General features: G+C 35.0%; 1 protein-coding gene across 1 annotated transcript; it reads right to left on the minus strand.

The window, feature by feature from the left end:
- Tbh (Tyramine beta hydroxylase) lies at positions 1–22,613 on the minus strand. Its single transcript, XM_076503833.1, has 12 exons — positions 22,252–22,613; positions 16,972–17,118; positions 15,248–15,421; positions 13,680–13,766; positions 9,848–10,027; positions 9,585–9,687; positions 8,122–8,288; positions 7,379–7,561; positions 5,285–5,344; positions 3,663–3,790; positions 1,636–1,789; positions 1–217 (listed from the first exon to the last, which is right to left on the minus strand). The coding sequence occupies exons 1-12, from the start codon at positions 22,561–22,563 to the stop codon at positions 110–112; spliced, it is 1,803 nt and encodes a 600-aa protein (XP_076359948.1). The 5' UTR covers positions 22,564–22,613; the 3' UTR covers positions 1–109.
- Positions 22,614–23,333: the final 720 nt, after the last annotated feature.

Here is a 23,333-nt window from a genome sequence, read left to right on the forward strand (position 1 = left end):
TTGATTTATTATCACTTTTTATTACATTATAACTTTATTGGTTTACAGAAAATCTTCATGTTCAAGTGTTTTACGATGTCATTGTTAAGGAAATCAAACATTAAACATACTAAACTTCAGAAAGAATACCTTCTTTCCCGCCCTTTTCGACACAGGAACTGGGAGTTGAAGGAAGAGAATACAGAATTTCTGTTATTGGGACACCGTTCCAGTAACCCTAGAAAACATATTGTAAAGTAGATAACGTATACAACAGTAACTTTAAAGTAAGGAAATGAAAGCACATTAAAAATGCAAGGCCAGTATTTTAGTTCCAGTAAATTGCATTAAATAGTTACGAACAGACTTTTATGTAGATCAAAGAATCATTTAAAAATTGAATTATCCCATGATGTCTTCAAAAGTCTCTATAAAGAGAATTCTACAGTAAATTGACAGTAAAAATGAATATTTCTAACGATCTGATATCATTTGTCAAGCTAAAACTCACGTGAAATATAAGAAAATAAAACAACAGGTAATTTTAAGGTTTATAAAGCAAGAAAAATATTGATATAAACTTGAGAGAAATTATGGAAATATAAATACTAAAGCTTCGAATAAGTAGTTATTTGAACTTAAAAGACGTAAAGAAAAAATAGCGTTTGTTATTATAAGGAGAAATTTTACACACAACTAAACAAGGCCTGATGTGGTCTGTAAATCGAAAAGACCGTGGTGCACGCTTTCTTGACGTAAAAGCGTTGATGCAGTTTGTTTGTTTAGAGTTGAGCACAAAGCTACACAATGGGCTATATGTGCTCTGCCCATCACGGGTATCGAAATCCAGTTTTTAGTGTGTAAGTCCTTAGACATACCACTTTGCCACTTGGAGGGGGCTGACGCAGTTTGAGACATTTAGCGTATTATAAGAGTGACGGTCAAATTCCACTATTCGATAAGATTTTGTGGTAAGTACTTTTATCTAGTTGTCTCCCTTTACGACATTTCAAAATCGTGGGCTGGGGATTAATGCAAATGGCCAGTATGTAGCTTTGCACCAATATTTCAAATAAACGATTAATCTCTCATGGAATATTTTAAAGGACGCTTTCTTTAATTCTTTGACACGATTATTTCTGCGTTACAGTCTGTAATTTTGATATTTTTATTTGTTTTTTAATTTTGCGCAAAGCTACACGAGGGTTATCTGCGCCTGCCGTCCCTAATTTTGCAGTGTAAGAGTAGATGGGCGGCAGCTAGTCGTCACCACCTACCACCATCAACAAATAGTGGGATTGATGATCACATTATAACGCCCCCACGGCTGAAAGGGCGAGCATGTTTGGTGTGATGGGGATTCGAACCCGCGACCCTCAGATTATGAGTCGAGTATCTTAACCACCTGGCCATGCCGGGCTTTCTGAAATTTTGAACTGGCACAATAGACAAGACGGAGATCAGATAATCAACAGTACCCACTGGGTACTTTAAACACTAGCCTGTGCCTGGAAAACACGTGAATTGCAGTTAAAAGGTCTCGTGGAAAACAAAATATAATAATGCATAACTAAAAACGATAAAAATGAAAACCTCGATACAAAGTTTAAAGACTTCGTTCTTAACTACAAATATATATGGTTTTTAGCCACCTACAGGAAATCTATCACCAGACGATTGATTACACTGCATAGATATAGGAGCACTTTGATATAGCCTGTTGAGAAAGTCGGCGTTGTGTTGGCTCCAATGTATAGCATGGTAGTTTTCATGCACACTTCTGTCGAGGGCTGTGGCCTCATCGTGGTACCTAATATCGTGTCAAATCAATATATGTCTTAGCATCAATATTTTTATAACATACAATAATACCTTACATCATTCTAGCTAACAGTTTTCCAAAAGTAGCTCCATATACCACTGAAGTTTTCATACATCCTTCATAAACAGTAATTTAAATGTAAAATATTATTTCTCTTTAGGCTAAGTGAGGCACTTAACCCGTTATAATACTATTTTAACCCTTCCACGACCGGAAACAAGATAAAGTTAAGAAATTTTTATATTTTGTTAATTTATTGTATACTTTATTGAAAATGAGCCCAACACGTAATATACTTCTAAATTAACTATACATAAATAAATCGCCCAACACGTAATATACTTCTAGGTTAATAATACATAAATAAATCTTATTAAACTACGCCCTTAGAAATAGCAGTAGCAATCTTACCAATCATACTCATAACTTAACTTATTTCAAAGAAAGTCAAAGTAAATATGGAACTGTAGTTTTGTTTATAAACCTGGAATCAGAAATACTAAAAAAATGTCTCGATTGTGTATGATAACATGTGGGAAAAATGTTTAAAATACTCAATAACATGAAACATACAATGAATCTATTTTAACCAGAATGTTAATATGTTTACAGAACAATAACACATTAAAATTTTATAATATTTCTATTAAAATTGCATACAAAGGTCACACAAAATCAAAATGAATGTAGATTTATGGGTTAACATGTTATCGACGACCTAGATTTTATTTTAGACCATCTAATGTAAGTCATACGTAAATATGAACATCAAAAAATTAAAATGTGAACTTTTCCATTTGTGCACAAAATCTTTTATTTTATTAATTATAATATTTATTCTAAGTTTAATTACGAAATGTATGGAATATTTTATTAATAATTGTGATTACATCAAAGGTTGAGTACCTTATATCACAACGATTTGAACATGGAGATCAGTAACTCATGTGACAACCGTAGGTGGTATAAAGTTGTGATGAAATTGAATGTATCATAACTACATTGCACTATTTGATGGTTGTAAGTAATGTGGTGCCACCGAAAACTGATTGCAAAATATCCATAGAATCAAATTACAAGGATATGTTTAGATAGGAGATTTATAATTTCCAGTATATGAATATCCCTGTTACTTAATGTCATTTGCAAACAAAGAAAGGTAAATCACTTTGGGGCACTAGTAACATTTAGAAGAAAACGTACATACAATGAGTCGTATGCCAGCTGTGATGAGCGAGTTGTGACGTTTTCTAATACATGAGAACCTAGACGTACAGAGGTCAGTGGCAATAGCCGTAGGTCAGTGACAATAGCCTGTCTACTGTCCAAGGTAACTCTGCTAAACAGAATCAAAATGAAGGTCTGAAATTAAAACCAACAAGATACGGTTTTTACCAAAATAAAGGCTTCCATTCATATCTTCCACTTAAAGCAGCTGGAAACCGGGATGTTTATCCATGCTATTATATGCGAAGGCATACCGATCAAGTTGCCGGAAGCAGCGTCTTTGGATTTCTGTGAAATTCGACTGTTGTATTGGAAAACCGTTTTTCTCATGCGCTAAACCGATTATTGAAGAACTTCGGTGAGGAGAGGTGTGCTTTGGACGTGACAAGCTTCTTATGACGAAGTTTTTTTTTTGCAGTAGAGCTACACTGCAGAGCTATTCTCAAGATGCAGATCGTCAAACGTGGCGACATGGGTTGCAACTACGTGGTGAAGCTCCAAAATCGTTTTAAAATAATTTACTCAACCCTTTCTTGTACAGAAAGTATCAACACCAAACAAAATAAAACTGATTTAAAAGTTATTTTAAAACTTCTTTTTTGTATTCTCTTTAGAAATTTCCTTTGAAACTTACTCGTTCATATAACCGAAGAATGCATTTAAAGCTTGACTGTCAATGGAACTCTTACACACTTCCAAGTTAGTCTTAGGAAAGTAGTGCATATAGTTGACACACATTTCGTCACTGATGGCAAACCCTCCCTGTGGGTCAGAATATCATACATGGACTTTTTTTTCTTCTATATTATACAAAAAACTCTTGTGGAATAAGTATGGTTCAATTACAGCTATTGCACTCTATAAAATAAAATAATAATAAAAGAACATTTTCAAGTAAATCTACATGGCTATGCCTGGTTCAGACGCGTTTTCTTCAGGTTTTTCATACTTTTGTACTGTCAATCCCAGACCTGTAGCAATTAGACATAACTTACACCATAATGTATATAACAACGTATTTGTAAAATCTAAACCAGAATTATACCCTGATATTATAAAATATTTCATCAACTATCAACTACGATTATGGAGTTTCCGATGTAATTGTAATTTAGATAAAATGTCACGCTTGGTAACAAAATTGTTTTCTCTGTAAACAGCTTTTGTCTTCACTTGATGGGTCTTTATTTCATAAGATAAACCCATTTATTAGCTATTAAAAAACATCTTAACGTCTACCGGTTAATCTAAATGAGAAATTATTCTACTGATAATAACTTTAGAATAAAAAAACAAAACCAGTGATCCAACATTAAGTCTTAAAGCTTATAACACTAACAACCGGGTTTCGACTCTCGTGATAAGCATAATATAGACAGTCCGTTGTATATCTTTGTGCTTAACAACAAAAAGCAATCAATACAAATAAATTAATAAGCGCGAAAAATATACTAGTAGTAAATAGATACAAATTTAAAAAAACAAAAAGGTTCTTTGATTTCCTAAAAAAACGATAAAACACAAGATATGATATAAAAGAGAGTCTGTTCGTGCGATATCTCTAGGTAATTTAAAATATGCAATATAAACATTGCCATGAATTATGTTTAAAACGATCCTGTGGTATGAGGTATTTTAACAGCAATAACTTTCTAAAGTATGTTTGTTTAACATGGCGAGCAATGAGGAAGTAAGCCTTATGGTAATTAAGATAAACCATATTTAATGAGTATGGACATGCATTTTGAGCATCGAACGACGCGTCAGAAGATCGGGAGAGTTAAAACGATATAAAAGATAATTACAATATGTATTAAAAATTCCTACAAAAAGGCCTGACATCTGTTGGGAGAGGAAGGTATTAGAAAAAAAATTTTTTTGGCAGATTAATTTATTTTCGCTCTCAACATTTAACCATGTTGTTTTTATCAACCAACAATGGTGGACTCCCATATTAATTTGGTATAATTAAGAAATGCCAAAATGCATTTGAAGAGCGTTTTTTAACGATTTGGTATTTATAATTTTATACCATTTAATAATATTGAAAGATCGATCCAGCTTTCGGGCCCCCGAGTGACTCAACTCTATGTCTGTGGACTGACAACGCTACAAACCGGGTTTGGATACCTGAGATGGGCTGAGTACAGATACCCCATTGTGTAGCTTTGTGATTAAGTTAAAACAACCAGATTTCGGAAATTTAATAAATGTATGATTAGGGTTTACATACAGTCTCCTATTATTTACACTTACCAATGTTATCTTTTCACGATCAACAGTGGTGTAACGGCAAGTTGTTATCAAAGCGTCACCCTAAAGAAATGAGTCAAAGAAAGTAAAGTCTCAAGTTGTTCAAATGAAAAATTCCGACAGAAAAAAACAAACAAACAAGTAAAATCGACCTCAACGACAACAATAAGTCATAGTGATTCAGTGGCACATGCACTTTCTAATATATATAGTATGAAGTTGAAACAAGAATTTTTGGTTAAGTAATTTTCATTTATTACCCCTTTATTCAACTTTTCAGGAATACATCGATAAATGAAAACCAAACGATGTCGTCTATTAATCTTCATCGCAATTTCTTTTTGCTTGTTAATTTAATTAGTTCTTTGTGTTTGTAAACGTGAAGTAAGCGGTTCAAACTTTCATTTTATATTCTCGCCTGAAATGACCAGGGGATTAAGGCGTTCGACTCGTAATCTGAGGGTCGAGGGTTCGAATCCCCGTTACACAAAACATGCTCGCCCTTTCTTCCGTGAGAACAATATAATGTGATGGTCAATCCCACTATTTGTTGGTAAAAGAGTAGCCCAAGAGTTGACAGTAGGTTCTGATGACTAGCTGCCTTTCTTCTAGTCTGACACTGCTAAATTAGGGACGGCTAGCGCAAAGAGCCTTCGTGTAGCTTTGCGCAAAATTCAAAACAAAACAAACCCTTTATATTTCTGAACGACACTAATACAAAACTGCAAACAAATGTGATACGTCTTTTCTATAAGCAATATTCGCCACCTCAAATTTCAATATTTTGCGAGGTTCAAATGTATACTTTTCCACAAACATTTGTATGACCATTTTAAGGAAATCAGATATTAGTCAACACGGACAGTAAAAACGAGTGTACAAGTTCCGATAAAAAAAAAATCCAGAACGCACTAATTCAGATCAACAACAATGAAAATTATCAAATAAAAATAATTTGTCTCTACCAACGTGAGCCCCACATGGCCAAGTGGGTTAAAGCGTTCGACTCATAATCCGAGGATCGTGGGTTTGAATTCCCGTCACACCAAACCTGCTGGCCCTTTCAGCCGTGGGGGCTTCATAATGCGACGGTCAATCCCACTATTCGCTGATAAAAGAGTAGCCCAAGAGTTGGCGGTGGGTGGTGATGACTAGCTGCCTTTCCTCTAGTCTTACACTGCTAAATTAGGAACGGCTAGCGCAGATAGCCATCAAGTAGCTTTGCGCGAAATTTAAAACAAACCAAACAAGGGTGTAAAGAATTAACACCCAGTGCACTTAGGGTGTAACAGAGTTGAAAAGGGGGAAGTTGTTTTGTTTGTTTCTACAACAAAGATTTGCCGTTTGTCTTACAAACGATTAAGTTTACTTATTGATTAGCTTCTTCATATTCGAGCCTAAACAGAAATTTGAATGGAATCACATTTATGAAAAATGTTGCACACGCGCGCGCGTGCGCAGAATAAATAAAAATTAATATATTCATTCCATTTCATGCTTTGAGGTACTTTTTCAAATTCATCGCTTAACTGCATAATCCAGTAGGATTTATTATGCCATATGGGCTATTATTTTAATATTTCATATGGAACACAAACCAAAAAGTAGGCTTGTCTTCCTTCCACTAAAATGACGAAGAAGGTAAAATACTGTTTTAGTTGAGACATTCTTTGTTTTTGTTTCATGAATTAAAAGAAAGCAAAAAACACAAATGATTTTCATAAACTCAGAGTTGTCTAAATTAAATTCATATCTTTGAAAATTGTGTGTCACAAACTGCTGACTTATGTTTTTATGTTATTGTTACTTCGTTTACCAAAGGTTATGTCAGTTAGAACAACATTTACGCAACATCTTCCTTTGAAGATGTTTTTGTCGTTGTTGTTTAGGGGATTTGTCAACAAGGAAGGCAAATGCAGCACTATTGGATATGTGAAATAATTATATTTCTCATTAAATCAGTCAGTGTCTTTACTGGCTTAGCAATAAACTATACATATTTCGTAAACGTTAATCAAATGTTACTGCAAGAATGACTAGAAAAATCAAAACAGGAGAAAACGTTACTCCTGTTCACAACATTGAAAAAAAAATTACCGGGAAAAGTTGCACTCGTTGCTTCAGAAAACGAATTTCTTGGAAGTGAGTGCTATAATGGTTATCCCGATTCAGTTCTGGAAGTTCGACTCCTCCTCGTGAGTGTTTAGTGAATACTCTTGTGCCCGTTAGGTGAGTGTGAAGCTGAGAAGCAAAGATCGTGATTCCCTCTGGAGGAAGACCCTAAAGGGTAAATTATTCTACGTGCTATAGTTTCAGAATAATTAACATAACACATTACATTAAGATTATTTGTTAACCTACTTTATTATCTGTTAACATCCAGATAGAATCCCATCTATTACTTTCAAACCCTAACCTGCATTTTTAATGATTACCGAAAAAATATAAAACTTGATAAAACAGTTTGTTATTCCAATTCTTGTGAAAAATGTTTAATTCTTAAATAATTCCTTAATTCTGCTAGTTCTCGTTAAAAAAAACCAGGTGTCATTCCAACTCTTCTTTATCTTTTTAAAGAACAGAATATCAAATTATAATTCAATGACACTTTGTTCATTTTAATTATACTTTCACTTATTAATATTATCAGGAAGTCAAATATTTTATAGAATCAGAAAAAAAAGAATACTTTGCATATGTTATTTTTGAGGAATGCACAAAACAATGCCTTGAAAGAGATTCTGTTAATTTCCCAGAAAAAAAAAAAAGTTCTAGTGATTCTTTACAAATACATAATATATTTAAATTTTTGAAAATATTTAAGGTGATCAAAGCATTACCGTTCTCGTGCATTCTGCTACGCAGTAGCCGTTTAATTCGAAAACTTTTTGCTTTGGAGGAATCGCCATTTTGTCGGTGTATTCTAGGCCTACTTCTAATATTCCAGCATCATGAGGGCGTAGTTCGTTTGTATAGAAGAGGCGCATACCTGAGCTGTCTACCCAGTCTACAAAGGAAAACAAAAATAAGACGTTATAATTAAGTTGAAGATTTGGTTCGATTTATAAAAGCTTTGTGAAATTCCTAATAACGCATCTTGTATGTACAATACTGTTCAAAAGTGTTAAGACAAAGGTAAAACTAAATTTTAGACCACTTTAAAAGCAGAATGGAAGGTAAATCACAGGTTAAACATCAACATTTTATTAATCTTTAAATTTAGTACAAAATTGTCTCAGCGGATGCATTTCAGTTCAGTAAGCAGTTAATATTTTGTGTATCATCCTTTTGCTTTAATAACGACAGTCTTTCAAGCATTGTTGCAAGATAATTAATCAGTGTCCCTTTAATACACTACCATAAAGTTCATTTTGAAGTAAATTTTGATTTGTTTAGTTTTTGATCTATCAAATGTCAGACCTCCTCAACTCGGTTGAGATCGCGGTTATGTGGGGCCATTGCATTATTTGAATGACTCCAGCAGCTTATTTATTAGCTAACTAATTTCTTGATAAGTTGGAAAAGTGACAGCTTAGTATCTGACGGTGCCTATACTGGTCCATTATTCCACCTATCTTACAAATACCTCCTTCTGTTTCTACAGAAAACACACCCAAGCCATCACACTGCCTCTCCCATGCTTCATGGTAGGTGATATGTATTGTTTCACCTTTCTTCTGTCAGACGTACAATTTGTTTGTTTTTGAGTTTCGGGAAAAGATACACGAAAGCTATCTGCACTAGCCGTCCCTAATTTAGCAGTGTTAGACTAGAGGGAAGGCAGCTAGTCATCAGCACACAGTGACAATCCTTGGGGTACTCTTTTACCAACAATAATGGGACTGACCGTCATATTTTAATGCTCACGCGGCTGAAAGGGCGAGCATGTTTGGTGCGAAGGACATTATTATCTATTAGTAGTGGCTCGGCATGGCCATGTGGCTATGGCACTCGACTAGTAATCCGAGGGTCGCGGGTTCGAATCCCCCTCACACCAAACATGCTCGCCCTTTCAGCCGTCGGGACGTTTTAATGTGAAGGTCAATCCTTCTATTCTTTGGTAAAAGAGTAGCCCCAGAATTGGTGGTGGGTGGTGATGATTAGCTGCCTTCCCTCTAGTCTTACACTGCTAAATAAGGGACGGTTAGCGCAGATAGCTCTCGAGTAGCTTTGCGCGAAATTCCAAAACAAACAAATCTGATTTCCACTTAGGAAATGCAGCATAAGAATTACTTTAGAAACAAAAATGGATGAACCGCAGTTAGTAGCTACACTTTACTATTAAACATAAATCAGTGTTTACCATCTCGTAGTTCAGGATTGTTGTAATGGACTTCCAACATGAGGAAATGAGAGAAGTTATTGCCTCCAATGGGAAGCCCTGCTTCTTCCGGGTAGTAAAATGGCTATAGTAAAGATACAAGTTGGATCATACATGAATAAATAGGTTAACAGCAACATTAAACGAACTAACCATTTTTCTATTTCTTATTTTTTGAAGAGAAAGAATCTGGAAGATAGTACTGTTCCTCAGGTATTCACATATCTAACAAATCAAGCTATTACCGGTGCTCCCATAGCCCACGCAGCAAGAACTCGCTTACAGGTTTCCAATATGGCGGGTTTAGTCTTATCAAAACACGGGCCGTTCCAGTGAGGTAGTTCCAAGTCGTCGGGAACTTCGCAGTGAAACACCTCCATGTGGTGAACCACTGGTTCGTTGCCGTGCTGAATGTCCGTTTCGTACTGGAAGATAGGCACACAGTATTCTGTTAAACATGTTAAAAATAATATCCCGTTAGCATGCTGTTCAATGCTGTGATCACTATTGTACCAATTACAACACCGCAGTAGCTATTCCTACATGTAAACTTTACATCTGACTTTCCTGATATATATATATATATAAGATAGGAAATAGATTTGATTTTATTATGTCCAGTATGGTCAGGTGATTAGGGCGCTTAACTCGCAATTTGGATATCACGGGTTTAAATTCCTGTTCCACCAAACGTGCTCACCCTTTCAACCACGGGGGTGTTATAATGTAACAGTCAATCCCGCTATTCTTTGGTAAAAGAGTAATCCAAGAGTTGGCGGTACGTGGTAATGACAAGTTGTCTTCCCTTTTTTCTTTCTCTACTAAATTAAGAACGGCTAGTGCACATAGTCCTCGTGTGGCTGTGCGTGAAATTTAAAAGAAACAAAGCTTTTTAATTATCTAATAAAATTTCCTCTTAGGGGTAATAAAATCACCTGACGCTAAGAACTTATCAAAAAGGAACATGCTGAAATAAAATCCAGTAATCTTATTGTGATGAGTTTATTGTAATAGACCGAAGAAATAGTCTTTAAATAATTTCATAAGGTGCGTGTGTGTGTTTTCTTATAGCAAAGCCACATGGGGCTATCTACTGAGCCCACCAAAGGGACTCGAACGCTTGATTTGAGCGTTATAAATCCGTATACATACCGCTGTACTAGCGGGGGCAACTTCATAAAGAATTCTTCTTTTGGTTTAATAAATGGAAAGCTGACTGTACTTTCTTCATTTATGAGGATATTGATTAAATTTATAAAATGTAAAACTGTCCTTGTATCACACACATTTGTTGCTGATATATTTTCGGAATTGAGTGATCCAGTTTCTCAAAATCTCTGTGTTAAAATTGGAAATAGGTAATGAAGAATACTGTGGTACTACCAAGAAACCGACAAAATAGGGTAACACTATTGGGCACATTTAATGAAAAAGGGTTGGATGGGTTTTCCATCAGAACATGGTCAGGATATTGGATATGTTTAACGAAAAAGGATTAGATGGTACAAAGAAACCAGAAGAATAGAGTCAGGAATATATAAAGAGTAAGTCAGTGAACCAGAAGAATAGAGTCATAAATAAATAAAGAGTAAGTTAGTGAACCAGAATAATAGAGTCATAAATAAATAAAGAGTAAGTCAGTGAACCAAAATAATAATGTATTAAATAAATAAAAAGTAAGTCAGTGAACCAGAAGAATAGAGTCAGGAATGTATAAAGAGTAAGTCAGTGAACCAGAATAATAGAGTCATAAATAAATAAAGAGTAAGTCAGTGAACCAGAATAATAGAGTCATAAATATATAAAGAGTAAGTCAGTGAACCAGAAGAATAGAGTCAGGAATATATAAAGAGTAAGTCAGTGAACCAGAATAATAGAGTCATAAATAAATAAAGAGTAAGTCAGTGAACCAGAAGAATAGAGTCAGGAATATATAAAGAGTAAGTCAGTGAACCAGAATAATAGAGTCAGGAATATATAAAGAGTAAGTCAGTGAACCAGAAGAAGAGAGTCAGGAATATATAAAGAGTAAGTCAGTGAACCAGAATAATAGAGTCAGGGATATATAAAGAGTAAGTCAGTGAACCAGAATAATAGAGTCAGGAATATATAAAGAGTAAGTCAGTGAACCAGAATAATAGAGTCAGGAATATATAAAGAGTAAGTCAGTGAACCAGAATAATAGAGTCAGGAATATATAAAAGTAAGTCAGTGAACCAGAATAATAGAGTCAGGAATATATAAAAGTAAGTCAGTGAACCAGAATAATAGAGTCATAAATATATAAAGAGTAAGTCAGTGAACCAGAAGAATAGAGTCAGGAATATATAAAGAGTAAGTCAGTGAACCAGAATAATAGAGTCAGGAATATATAAAGAGTAAGTCAGTGAACCAGAATAATAGAGTCAGAAATATATAAAGAGTAAGTCAGTGAACCAGAATAATAGAGTCAGGAATATATAAAGAGTAAGTCAGTGAACCAGAAGAATAGAGTCAGGAATATATAAAGAGTAAGTCAGTGAACCAGAAGAATAGAGTCAGGAATATATAAAGAGTAAGTCAGTGAACCAGAATAATAGAGTCAGGAATATATAAAGAGTAAGTCAGTGAACCAGAAGAAGAGAGTCAGGAATATATAAAGAGTAAGTCAGTGAACCAGAATAATAGAGTCAGGAATATATAAAGAGTAAGTCAGTGAACCAGAATAATAGAGTCAGGAATATATAAAGAGTAAGTCAGTGAACCAGAATAATAGAGTCAGGAATATATAAAGAGTAAGTCAGTGAACCAGAAGAATAGAGTCAGGAATATATAAAGAGTAAGTCAGTGAACCAGAAGAATAGAGTCAGGAATATATAAAGAGTAAGTCAGTGAACCAGAATAATAGAGTCATAAATATATAAAGAGTAAGTCAGTGAACCAGAAGAATAGAGTCAGGAATATATAAAGAGTAAGTCAGTGAACCAGAATAATAGAGTGAGGAATATATAAAGAGTAAGTCAGTGAACCAGAAGAATAGAGTCAGGAATATATAAAGAGTAAGTCAGTGAACCAGAATAATAAAGTCTGGAATATATAAAGAGTAAGTCAGTGAACCAGAATAATAAAGTCTGGAATATATAAAGAGTAAGTCAGTGAACCAGAATAATAGAGTCAGGAATATATAAAGAATAAGTCAGTGAACCAGAATAATAGAGTCAGGAATATATAAAGAGTAAGTCAGTGAACCAGAATAATAGAGTCAGGAATATATAAAGAGTAAGTAAGTGAACCAGAAGAATAGAGTCAGGAATATATAAAGAGTAAGTCAGAACCGTATTCTAGTTATTAGTATGAAGTTGCTGTTCATCTCGTTACTTAACACTAAAACTCATACTTGTGTTGTGTTCATTACTCTGAGTATTCCAGAACAGCGATCTGTTATCTTATTTCATTGTCTTAAAACAGACTATATTCAACACTCATCACGTCATTTAACTACAAGTAAAACAGTTACAAAATATACTTTTAATCTTTTTTCTTAATTTGCTCATTTTGTATATGAACGTGTACACTTTAATTCTACTCTGACTAGGTATTTAATTTTAATAATAACACCCAGTGAAATATTAACGATGGAACTCCAATGAAGAGAATAATATAAGCCCGTCATCACCAAGCTTGTTAAGGCGTTCGACTCGTAATCTGAAGGTCGCGGATTCGAATCCCAATCGCACCAAACATGATCGTCCTCCTAGCCGTGGAGGCAATGTGACAGTCAATCCCACTATTCGTTGGTAAAAGAGTAGCCCAAGAGTTGGCGGTGAGTGGTGATGACTAGCTGCCTTCCCTCTAGTCTTACATTGCTAAATTAGGGACGGCTAGCGCAGATAGCCCTAGAGTAGCTTTGCGCGAAATTCAAAAACAAACAAACCCAGCAGAGAATAATATATAATTTATCAATACAACGTGATATACAGAACGTTTTACACGTCACGTCATTATAAATATATAGCATTATAACACATTTATAAAAGCACAAGATTCATAGATAGAAAAAAGATTGTGTGTGAGATAATTCTATACGTGAATATCTACCTTAACCATGTGGTGTTTATCATTAAATTCATCTGGTAGCTTGTGCAAGCTACACCAGTAGGTTGTCTCCAAATCTGGCACTTGAACCTGTCGAAAAGGAAATAATTTTGACGCAATCAACACCAATATCTACAAAACTCATTGTAGGCTGTGAACAATTAAAACTTAAAATTGTGGTAACAACTAAGATTTCATTATCTTTTGATTTGACTCCTTTAAACGTTATCAATATATTATACCTTTGTTTCCTCTATAAGAAAAAATATAAAGTAACATTACAACACCTGTCACAGTCAGGTTAATTAAATTAAATGGAGGCGAAAAAAACTCGAGGTCTACAAATAGACAATAGAGGGGTAAAGACCACTTGGATTCTATTTAAAGAATCTACTTAATAGATGTAATACTGAAAAAAACGGATGCTACTAAGGACATGAGATAATAAAGATTCGGGTTATATTTAGAGAAAATGGACGCAAGTTACAAGCACGGATACTAACAAGAAAATGGGGTAATAAAGGTTTGGGTTATGTTTAGAGAAAATGGGTGTTATAAATAAATACGGATGCTAACAAGGAGATGGGGTAATAAAGGTTTGGGTTATATTTGGATAAAATAGATGTTATAAATTAATACGGATGCAAATAAAGATTCGGGTTTTAAATAAAGGGAGTCGGACAAAGTTAAGCGTTTAACTTGCCAGGAATATGAATCCGAAAATTCTTGGTTCTCAGCCGGTGGCCACAAAAACGCTTTCCGCAGACTGGAACTGTGAGTGTGCTATAACAATGACGGTTAAATCGAGCTATTTGGTCGTACAAGAGTAGCAAAAATATTGGCAGTAGGTGTTGTTGACTAGTTGTCCTTTCTCTAGTCTATCAGCTCAGAATTAGTTAAACTATGCGCAGATAGTTTTTGTTTAGCTATGCAAGAAAAGACTGAAAAACAACAATTCAATTCAATGTAGGTAGGAGAGACATGAATTTAACAACGTTGACACTTGACATGACCTGTTGGTCAGAGGTCACTCGACTCGCAGGGAGTGAGTCGCGGATTCGAATCCCCAGCGTTGACACTTGACATGACCTGTTGGTCAAAGGTCACCCGACTCGCAAGGAGTGAGTCGCGGGTTCGAATCCCCAATACCAAACATGCTCGCCTTTTCAGCCATTGGGCTTAATAATGTAACGATCAGTCCTATTATTCATTGGTAAAAGAGTAACCTTTTAGTCTATCACTGCTACATTAGGGACAACCAGCGAAGTTAGCCTTCTGTGTAGTTTTGCGCAAAATTCGAAAGAAGTCAAATCAATCAACAGCGTTAGACATAATATAAAGTAAATGGTTTAATGGTTTACAGTATCATGAATAACAAACTTTATATACGAGGCTTCGTCCAAAACTATTACTTGAAGTAAATGAAACTAAATTTGCCTATCACCAAATAGGCAAAAACAGATAATTAAAAATGCTAATAGTTTAAGATCTTTTTAGTTTGGTTTTTCTTTCTTTTAAAGTTTAGCATACTAAACAAGAAGTGAATTGAGATCGCTTAACCTATTGCTTACTCTGTCGTTCGTGACCGAAAATATCTTGGTGCTTTCGGGTAGCACTGGTGGCGGATCTAAAGTTTTTAACAACTGGACTCTTTGGAAATCATGGTCTTCTTTTGTGAGACGAAGCCCTTCCAATCTCCGCAAAGGTCCTTTTCCTGTTGCGTAAACCACGTGAGTCGTACCATCCTAAAACATTTAGGTTCTTATTTCAGTATTCTGCTAATACCCGGAAACAAACATGTAAATATTTAAAACATTTTTTCCTATTTCACTCACCAGACTTCCTGTTTGAATTACTTTTTAATTGCATTGCTGACTGGGGAACTTAAAATAAATAAATAAACATTCCAACTTCGTAAAACTAACTGTTTCAACTTATATAGACTTTTAAACGATATTATCTGTAAGCGTTTTCAATACATAGATTTTTTTACAAAACTCCCACTAACTGGCACTAGTTCACTTTCACATAAGTTATTTATTAAAAGTATTATGTTATTTCATCTAAAATATCTCAATTAGATTCTACTTAAATTAATTCAAAATTTAATGTAACACATAATGTATATACCACATACGAAGTCTAACATCTTTCATATCTTTCCCTGTTAATAGTGAGGCTTTAACTCTTTCTAATCATTAAATACTGACCTTGTTCTTGACAATGACTGATAAATGGTTTTAATTTGAATATAAAATATATGTTTCGGTATTAAATGTTAGCCAAAAACTTCATTAATGAATATTTTACTGCAGAGTTCTTTTATTTAAATTGTATTTTATATGAGACTTGTAAGAAAGTGTGCTATTTTATCTCTATCTTGATATTGCAATGAATACACCTCCCATTATTGTTGTGTTATTTATGTGATAGCCACTCTGCAAGTTTAGTACAGTATGGAGAAAACATTTCCCACTGTTTTTTGCAATCGAATTTTTGGGTATTTAAAAATAACGTCATACCTGAAAATCTATTAATTGTCATTTAATCACAAGTTAACAATTTGTTTGTTTTGAATTTTGCACAAAGCTACTCGAGGGCTATCTGTGCTAGCCATCCGTAATTTAGCAGTGTAAGACTAGAGAAAAGGCAGCTAGTCATTACTACCCACCGCCGACTCTTGGGCTACTCTTTTACCCAAGAATAGTGGGATTGACCGTTACGTTATAACGCCCCCTCGGCTGATAGAGCGAGCATGTTTCGCGCGATGGAGATGCGAACCCGCGACCCTCAGATTACGAGTCGCACGTCTTAACACGCTTGGCCATGCCGGGCCTCACAAGTTAACAAACAAAATGTTAGGTAGCTTTATATAATACCGTGATAATGCAATGTGTGAAAAATGGTACGGAGGTCGTTTCAAAATATTTGAGAGAAAGTCTGGGATTTTTTGGTTTAACGATTTTTCCTTTCTTTTTTTTCTCTATTTGTGACATCAGAGAAAAAAGTAAATCGACAGATCAAGGTTAATACTAGCTGAGCAAGCTGGATAGAAATAACTAGGAGATTATAAACAAAATGAATTTTGACTATTTAATACTTTTCTCTTAGATTAAAATGGTTAAGTAAGATTTTCAACAACACTTCTTCCTTCAGAGCCTCTGTTTTGGTCAGATGTCATTAAGCTAGCCAACATATTGTCTTAAATTCTTCACGAATTCTGTAAACTTAGATAAATAACCAAATTAATTTGTATTTTAATTTTCAAAAGCATTGCTAGAGCACTTTAAGGTACCTCTATCACGTAGTCCTGGACATCACAAGTGTCAAATCTACGGTTGAAGACAAAGTGTGTGATGTGATCTCTTCTTCTCAGTGCCATCAGGGGACAGTCATCGTGGTAGTCAACTGATATGTAACCAGCTTCATCTGTCCAAACATCCTGGTCAAATAAAGCAAAACATTTCGATGATTTCAAACAGTAATTGAAATGAATGTTCTTATTATATATATATATACGTACATACACAACACACTAAAATACATTCAATAGTCAGAAGCTATTGAAAAAACACATCATAAACTCTCAACTCTCATCCTTTGCTGGTCGTGATTATATGAAGAATTTAATAATAGTTTGGTGGATTACAAGGTAGCCATGATGACTATGTCCAGATTTGTGCCGTGTAATGTAATTGAAAATCACTGAAAGAACGTTCGGTAGTCTTAAAGAGGATCCTTGTATCTATAGACCATAACATCCCTCCTCATAAAGCCAAAACTCACCCTAACTCGTTTTGAAGTTGAGATAAGACAACAAAGTACACGCCAAGAAACGCTTTCCTTGATACGAAGGATTAATTTGTATATCATAAATAAGAGCAACATATAATATATTTAAATAATTGAAATGGATATTCAGAGCAATTGAAATTATGAGGAAAATACTAAAGAGACACGAACATAGTTCCAAACATATTAATATCCATAAAGAATTCTGAGCAAAAAACATGCGATTTAGATCATAGCTATGAGAAATGAAACCATTATAGCGCTTTGTCGTTTTGAAAGAAAAAACGATTTGGCTATAAATCCACCGAATAATTAATTCACAGACAGTACTGCTGCTCGTTCTCATATCAGAAAAAAAAAAAAATTTGTAATATTGTTCTCACATGATTTCTCCATAATTCACATTATGAGGCGACAAGAACTATTCAATGGGCTTTTACCCGCGACATTCTTAACGTATTGACCCGTGTGGTTAACTCACACAATACAGAGAAAAGAATCTTCAAAGAATGTTCGCCATGCGAACGCTCGCAGCTGGATTTCAACTTGACGAAGATCGAAGAGTGATCTTGGTCAATATTACGTATTCATACTGTCAGTTGTAGGACGTTTACGATACACTGTTGGGTCTGAAATGAGAAATAATGAAGTACAGTCAGTGGTGGGGATAATTTAGCTTCATTCATAACTCTCTCAGAATTACATATTAACTTCCAAAATAATGAAATTTAATTATAATGTTATTAGCTGTGCTTACTAATTATCTATATAATTTAACAAGGAATTTTAATTGGATAATAAAATATTCACATATGATCTTAATAATGTCTTACTGCGTAAATATATATTGTTTTTTTCACGAGCAATCAACGAACAAAAGCACAAACAAAACTGCAGAATTTATTACAAGCGGAAGCATACTGGAATTTCTTTTGTTATTTAGATCATATCGTTAAGCCTTGTTATACATTAAAATGAAATAATACAAGTACTTTAGCCTAACCTCTGATTTCGTATAGTGTACTTCCTTGTATGAATGTGTGTACTAATGTCAGTGATTGTGCTAGGGTAGCGGAAAGTTCTTCACAGAATTAAGTACTTGGCTGAGCTTTTCTTGTGACCCTGGCAAGGCCATGTGGTGAGGGCGCTTCACACGCAGTCTGAGGGTAGCGGGTTCGAATCTCCGTTTCACCAAACATACTGCTCGCCCTTTCAGCAGTGGGGGCGTTATAAGATGACGGTCAATCCCACTATTCGTTGAGTATCCCAAGAATTGGCGACTGGAAGTGATGACTAACTACTTTCACTCTAGCCTTTCACCACTAAATTAGGGATAGCTAGCGTACACAGTCCTTGTGTTTCTTTGCGAGAAATTCAACATTAAGCAATCTATCGTGTGTACACTGATGTGCATCTTTATGGTTACAGTAACATGTATGACTTTACTTGATGTGATAAGCAGAGAGTGATGTCCTGTAACAAGTGAAAGACCCATAAAGACAAATGTTAGCTACAATGGATTTTTATGCGCCTCAGAAAACAAGACGCAATATATTCAAGAAAGTTATTCATCTGGAAAAGATACACAAGTTATTTCTATGATATATCTTTTCAGCCGTAGCATACTTTAAGCAGCCGGATAATGAAATGAGTATTCATACTGTTCTGTACGAAGATATGTTGGTCCAGTCGTCAGACAATGGATCTCTGTACGATGGGATTATCGAAAAAAGCACTGGGAAACCTTCTTACACTAGATGGAATATAGAAAGCATGCAGGGAAGAATGATGTGATTTGGACATAAGAGCCTTATGACGGAACCTTTTTGTGTAAAAACTATTACAGGTACATGATTGTCAGTCATATCAAGACCAGACGTTGCAATATAGACGTGATGTTCAGCCTCTGTACTATTTTTTATCGTTAACTTAAGAAAATATAGTGTCAGGAAAGGAAGAATTATATTATAGTTCTTTTAGGGGGAATGTGCTTGTGTAGCAAGATTGTTAAACAATGCAGAATGAAAGAACGAAACATTTCAATGAAAGAGAACCTTTAGCGTTCTCCAATGCAGGAGAAAAATTTACACAATAGAACATTTAATTATCAATATTGATATAGATGTGACATATCGTTAGTATTCCAGATTGTGAATCATTGAGGATCCATAATCTGTTGGTGAAAAGTCGCCCACCGCACTCTGATGCTATTGGTGCGCTGTAAAAGAAATGGTGACATCCTATTGTTTGATTATAATTGCCGAAGATTTCAAATGGAAGCTGTTGGCTAGTAGCCTTCCCTGTAATCTATCTGTTTATGAGAATATCTAAAAAAATAACAACAACAAACAATTATCAATAATTTCTGATCAAAGAAGGCTACCTACACAGATCAGAGCTAAATCTTAACTCCGCAAGTAATGAAGTTAATTTAATATATCTGTATAAGTAATAGTTTGCAATGGCATAACACAAAAACTAATAATGATTAGAATGCATTAATTCATTAACTGAAAGTACCGCTCACACCAATGTAATAATTCTTCAAAATTAGGCCCGGCATGGCCACATCGTATGGGTGCTCAACTCGTAAACTGAGGGTCGGGGGTTTGAATCCCCATTCTACCTAACGTGCTCGCCTTTCAGCCGTGTGGGCGTTATAATGTTACGATGACTCCCAATATTCGTTGGTAAAAAGAGTAGTTCAAGAGTTGATGGTGAGTGGTGATGACTAGCTTCCTTCCTCCTAGTCTTACGCTGCTAAATTAGGGACGGCTAGAAAAGACAGACCTCGTGTAGCTTTATGCAAAATTTAGAAACAAACATTTAAAGTTACTTGACTAGCATCCTTCTTCCTAATTTATCACTTCACAATTATGAACAGCTAGCGCAGATAGCCCTGTTATATCAGACAGGTAAATGCAGTCGTTCGAAAAGGTTCAGATAGTTCCACTTTGCCCCATGAGTTTTTAAAAACCGCACCAGAGATATATTGTTTGTTTGTTTTTCGAATTTCGCGCAAAGCTACACAAGGGCTATCTGCGCTAGCCGTCCATAATTTAGCAGTGTAAGACTAGAGGGAAGGCAGCTACTCACCACCACCCCCGCCAACTCTTTTAACAACGAATAGTTGAATTGACATTATAACGCCTCCACGGCTGAAAGGACGAGCATATTTGATGTGACGGGGATTCGAACCCGCGACTCTCAGATTACAAGTCGAACGCCTTAACCCACCTGGCCATCCCGGACCGTTTAATGTAAGGAATCGTATTGATTTACAAGGAACAGAAAATAACGTTAAAAGTGTCATTAAAGTGTTCAAAGTGTTTTCTTTCCACTTAAACAATTAAGTTTTAAACCAGTGACGTTAATAATCGATTATCCAATTAGAATTGCAGTGAGATAACTTTGAATACGTTTTACCGTAATGAGAACTTAACTATCCACCCATAACATACAGATCAGCGACATGAGATTTTACTTACAATTTTGTGCTTAGGCAGACTGGTAGGCTAGAGTTAAGAAATTTTACCTCAGAATTTCATTCAAAATAAAATAAGTCAACGTTGTATAATTACCTGAGGTGCACACAAACCATAGAAATCCTGAGTGTTCAAGCTTTAACCCTTTCGCTAGTTGACGCAAATTCATGATAGAGCGTGTGACCTATTATATGAACTACATAATGTGGACTAAAATTTTTGTAGATTTTGTAATTAGAGTATGCTCATGACAGTGTTATTTACAAAACCTGAGTATTACATGTGGCACTCAGGCGTAAGAAGGTATTTTTACTCTGGCTATGTTTTGAGCATCTTAAATTATTGTCATAATTGTTCAACATTCTAGAGTACTAGGCCATCATTGCCACTTGCGCGATATTTGTTTATGTAATAGTTTGAAGAGAAAATTACACTCTTTTTCTGCGTTTAGTAACAGTCAAAGAGTCTAATCGGTATTCTTCCATAAAATCCATTTTTAGTATATTGGCTTTCAGTATCACATATTATATTCAAACGTGTTAAGTTCAACCACCCGAGTATCAATTTTAACACTCAAAACAGTGAAAGGCTTAATAAATAGTCATTATGATACTGTTATCAACATTGAGACTGTCTATAAGTTATTTACGGAAAAGCTTCTTTGTTTGTTTGTTTTTATAGCAAAGCCACATCGGGTTATCTGCCCAGCCCACCGAGGGAAATCGAATCCCTGATTTTAGCATTGTAAATCTGGAGACATACCGCTGTACTAGCGGGGGGGGGGGCTACGAAAAAGTACCCCAGAAGAGTGGAGCATGTTAACATGTTATTTCAGCAGCATATACATTTACGTATACGATAGAAAATGATTGAAATACGAGCAAAATACAAAGTAGTCAACGTTAAGAATTTTTACTACAAAATCTATAATGAAGTAAAATACAAATAGGCCGACGTTAAAAATCTTTGCCTCAAAACCTCTATTCAAAGTAAATATAAGTAGATCCGTGTTAAGATATTTTCCCTCGAAATCTTTATTTCAACAGAATACAAATAGATCAGCGTTAGAATATTTTGCCTCTAAATCATTATTCGAGCAAGAACACAAATTTATCATCGTTAAGATATTCTGCCTCAGAATTATTATTCAAACAGACTGCAAATAGACCAGCGTTAGGATATTCTGCCTCAATTCTCTGTTTAAATAGAATAAAATAGATCAAGGTTACAGTGTCTTCCAAATATGTAGTGTTTTTTTTTCTATCGCATTGGTAACTTAAAATTATATGAAGCCTCACCTGAAAATGCGAATCACCCTGTCTATCCACCCAAAAAATGCAAAGATCAGCATTGGAAATATTGCCTCGGTCCGAAAATCCAACTCCGATCCAGTCATTTGTATTTAGGTGTGCCCTGACTTCCATAATGACCTCTTTGTCCACGTAGTTTATTGTCCAGTAAAGATGAAAACGATCTCTGTGATCTAAAGGAACGTCAAAATACGAACCAGGCGTTGTGTCAACTTGCATTTCTTCTTTTAATCCCATTGAGAATAAAAATTGTGCTATTGCCAAAGCAATACCAAAGATTAGGTGAAATCTCTCTCGCATGGTTACGACTCCTTCAATGTGATTACTGAACTAAACAGACTGAAAGGACTGTGAATGACCAGCCCTTAAGTAAGAATTTTACCAGACTCCGCCTACCTAGGTTATTTTTATGAAAAGGTAGGTAGTTGTTTAGTGATATAGGTCTAAAGAGGGATTTGTGAAGTAAATACGACATTTTGCCGACCAATAGGATCGCAAGGTGACCACTGAGAATGTGTGACGCAAGGCAGGCATGAAGTTAGCCCTGCAGGTCCACTTTAATAATATTAAAATCAGTCGACAAATAACGGTATGTTCGCCGTTGGAATCCATTCGCGACGAACCATATTGTTCTGGAATTTAATATAAGACTGCAGGAAGCTGTAAGATAAGGAAAATACGCATTTCATAAACGTGGAAAACTTAATATCAATCAATCATTTAAGCAATATGACTTAGTTTTTGTTGAAACGTTGTGTGGTTTTCTTGTTTTTGGAATAATTCTTTAGATTTTAGGGATTATTAAAGAATAGATATAATATATATATATATATATATATAAAGTGATACGTTAAAAAACTGAATAACCCGAGTGTTTTTACTTCTTCAAGGATGGCTGAAGAAGGCAGGTCTATCCTTGAAAATGTTTGGATTGTCGAGTTTTGTTTGTTTAAGAATTTCGCGCAAAGCTACACAAGGGCTATCTGCGCTAGCCTAATTTATAACGTCCTCACTGCTGAAAGGGCGAGCATGTTTGGTATGACGTAGATTCGAACCTACAGCTCTTGGAG

The sequence above is a fragment of the Tachypleus tridentatus genome, chromosome 6 (assembly GCF_004210375.1).
Source record: "Tachypleus tridentatus isolate NWPU-2018 chromosome 6, ASM421037v1, whole genome shotgun sequence".
In the NCBI taxonomy this organism is placed as follows: Eukaryota; Metazoa; Arthropoda; class Merostomata; order Xiphosura; family Limulidae; genus Tachypleus; species Tachypleus tridentatus.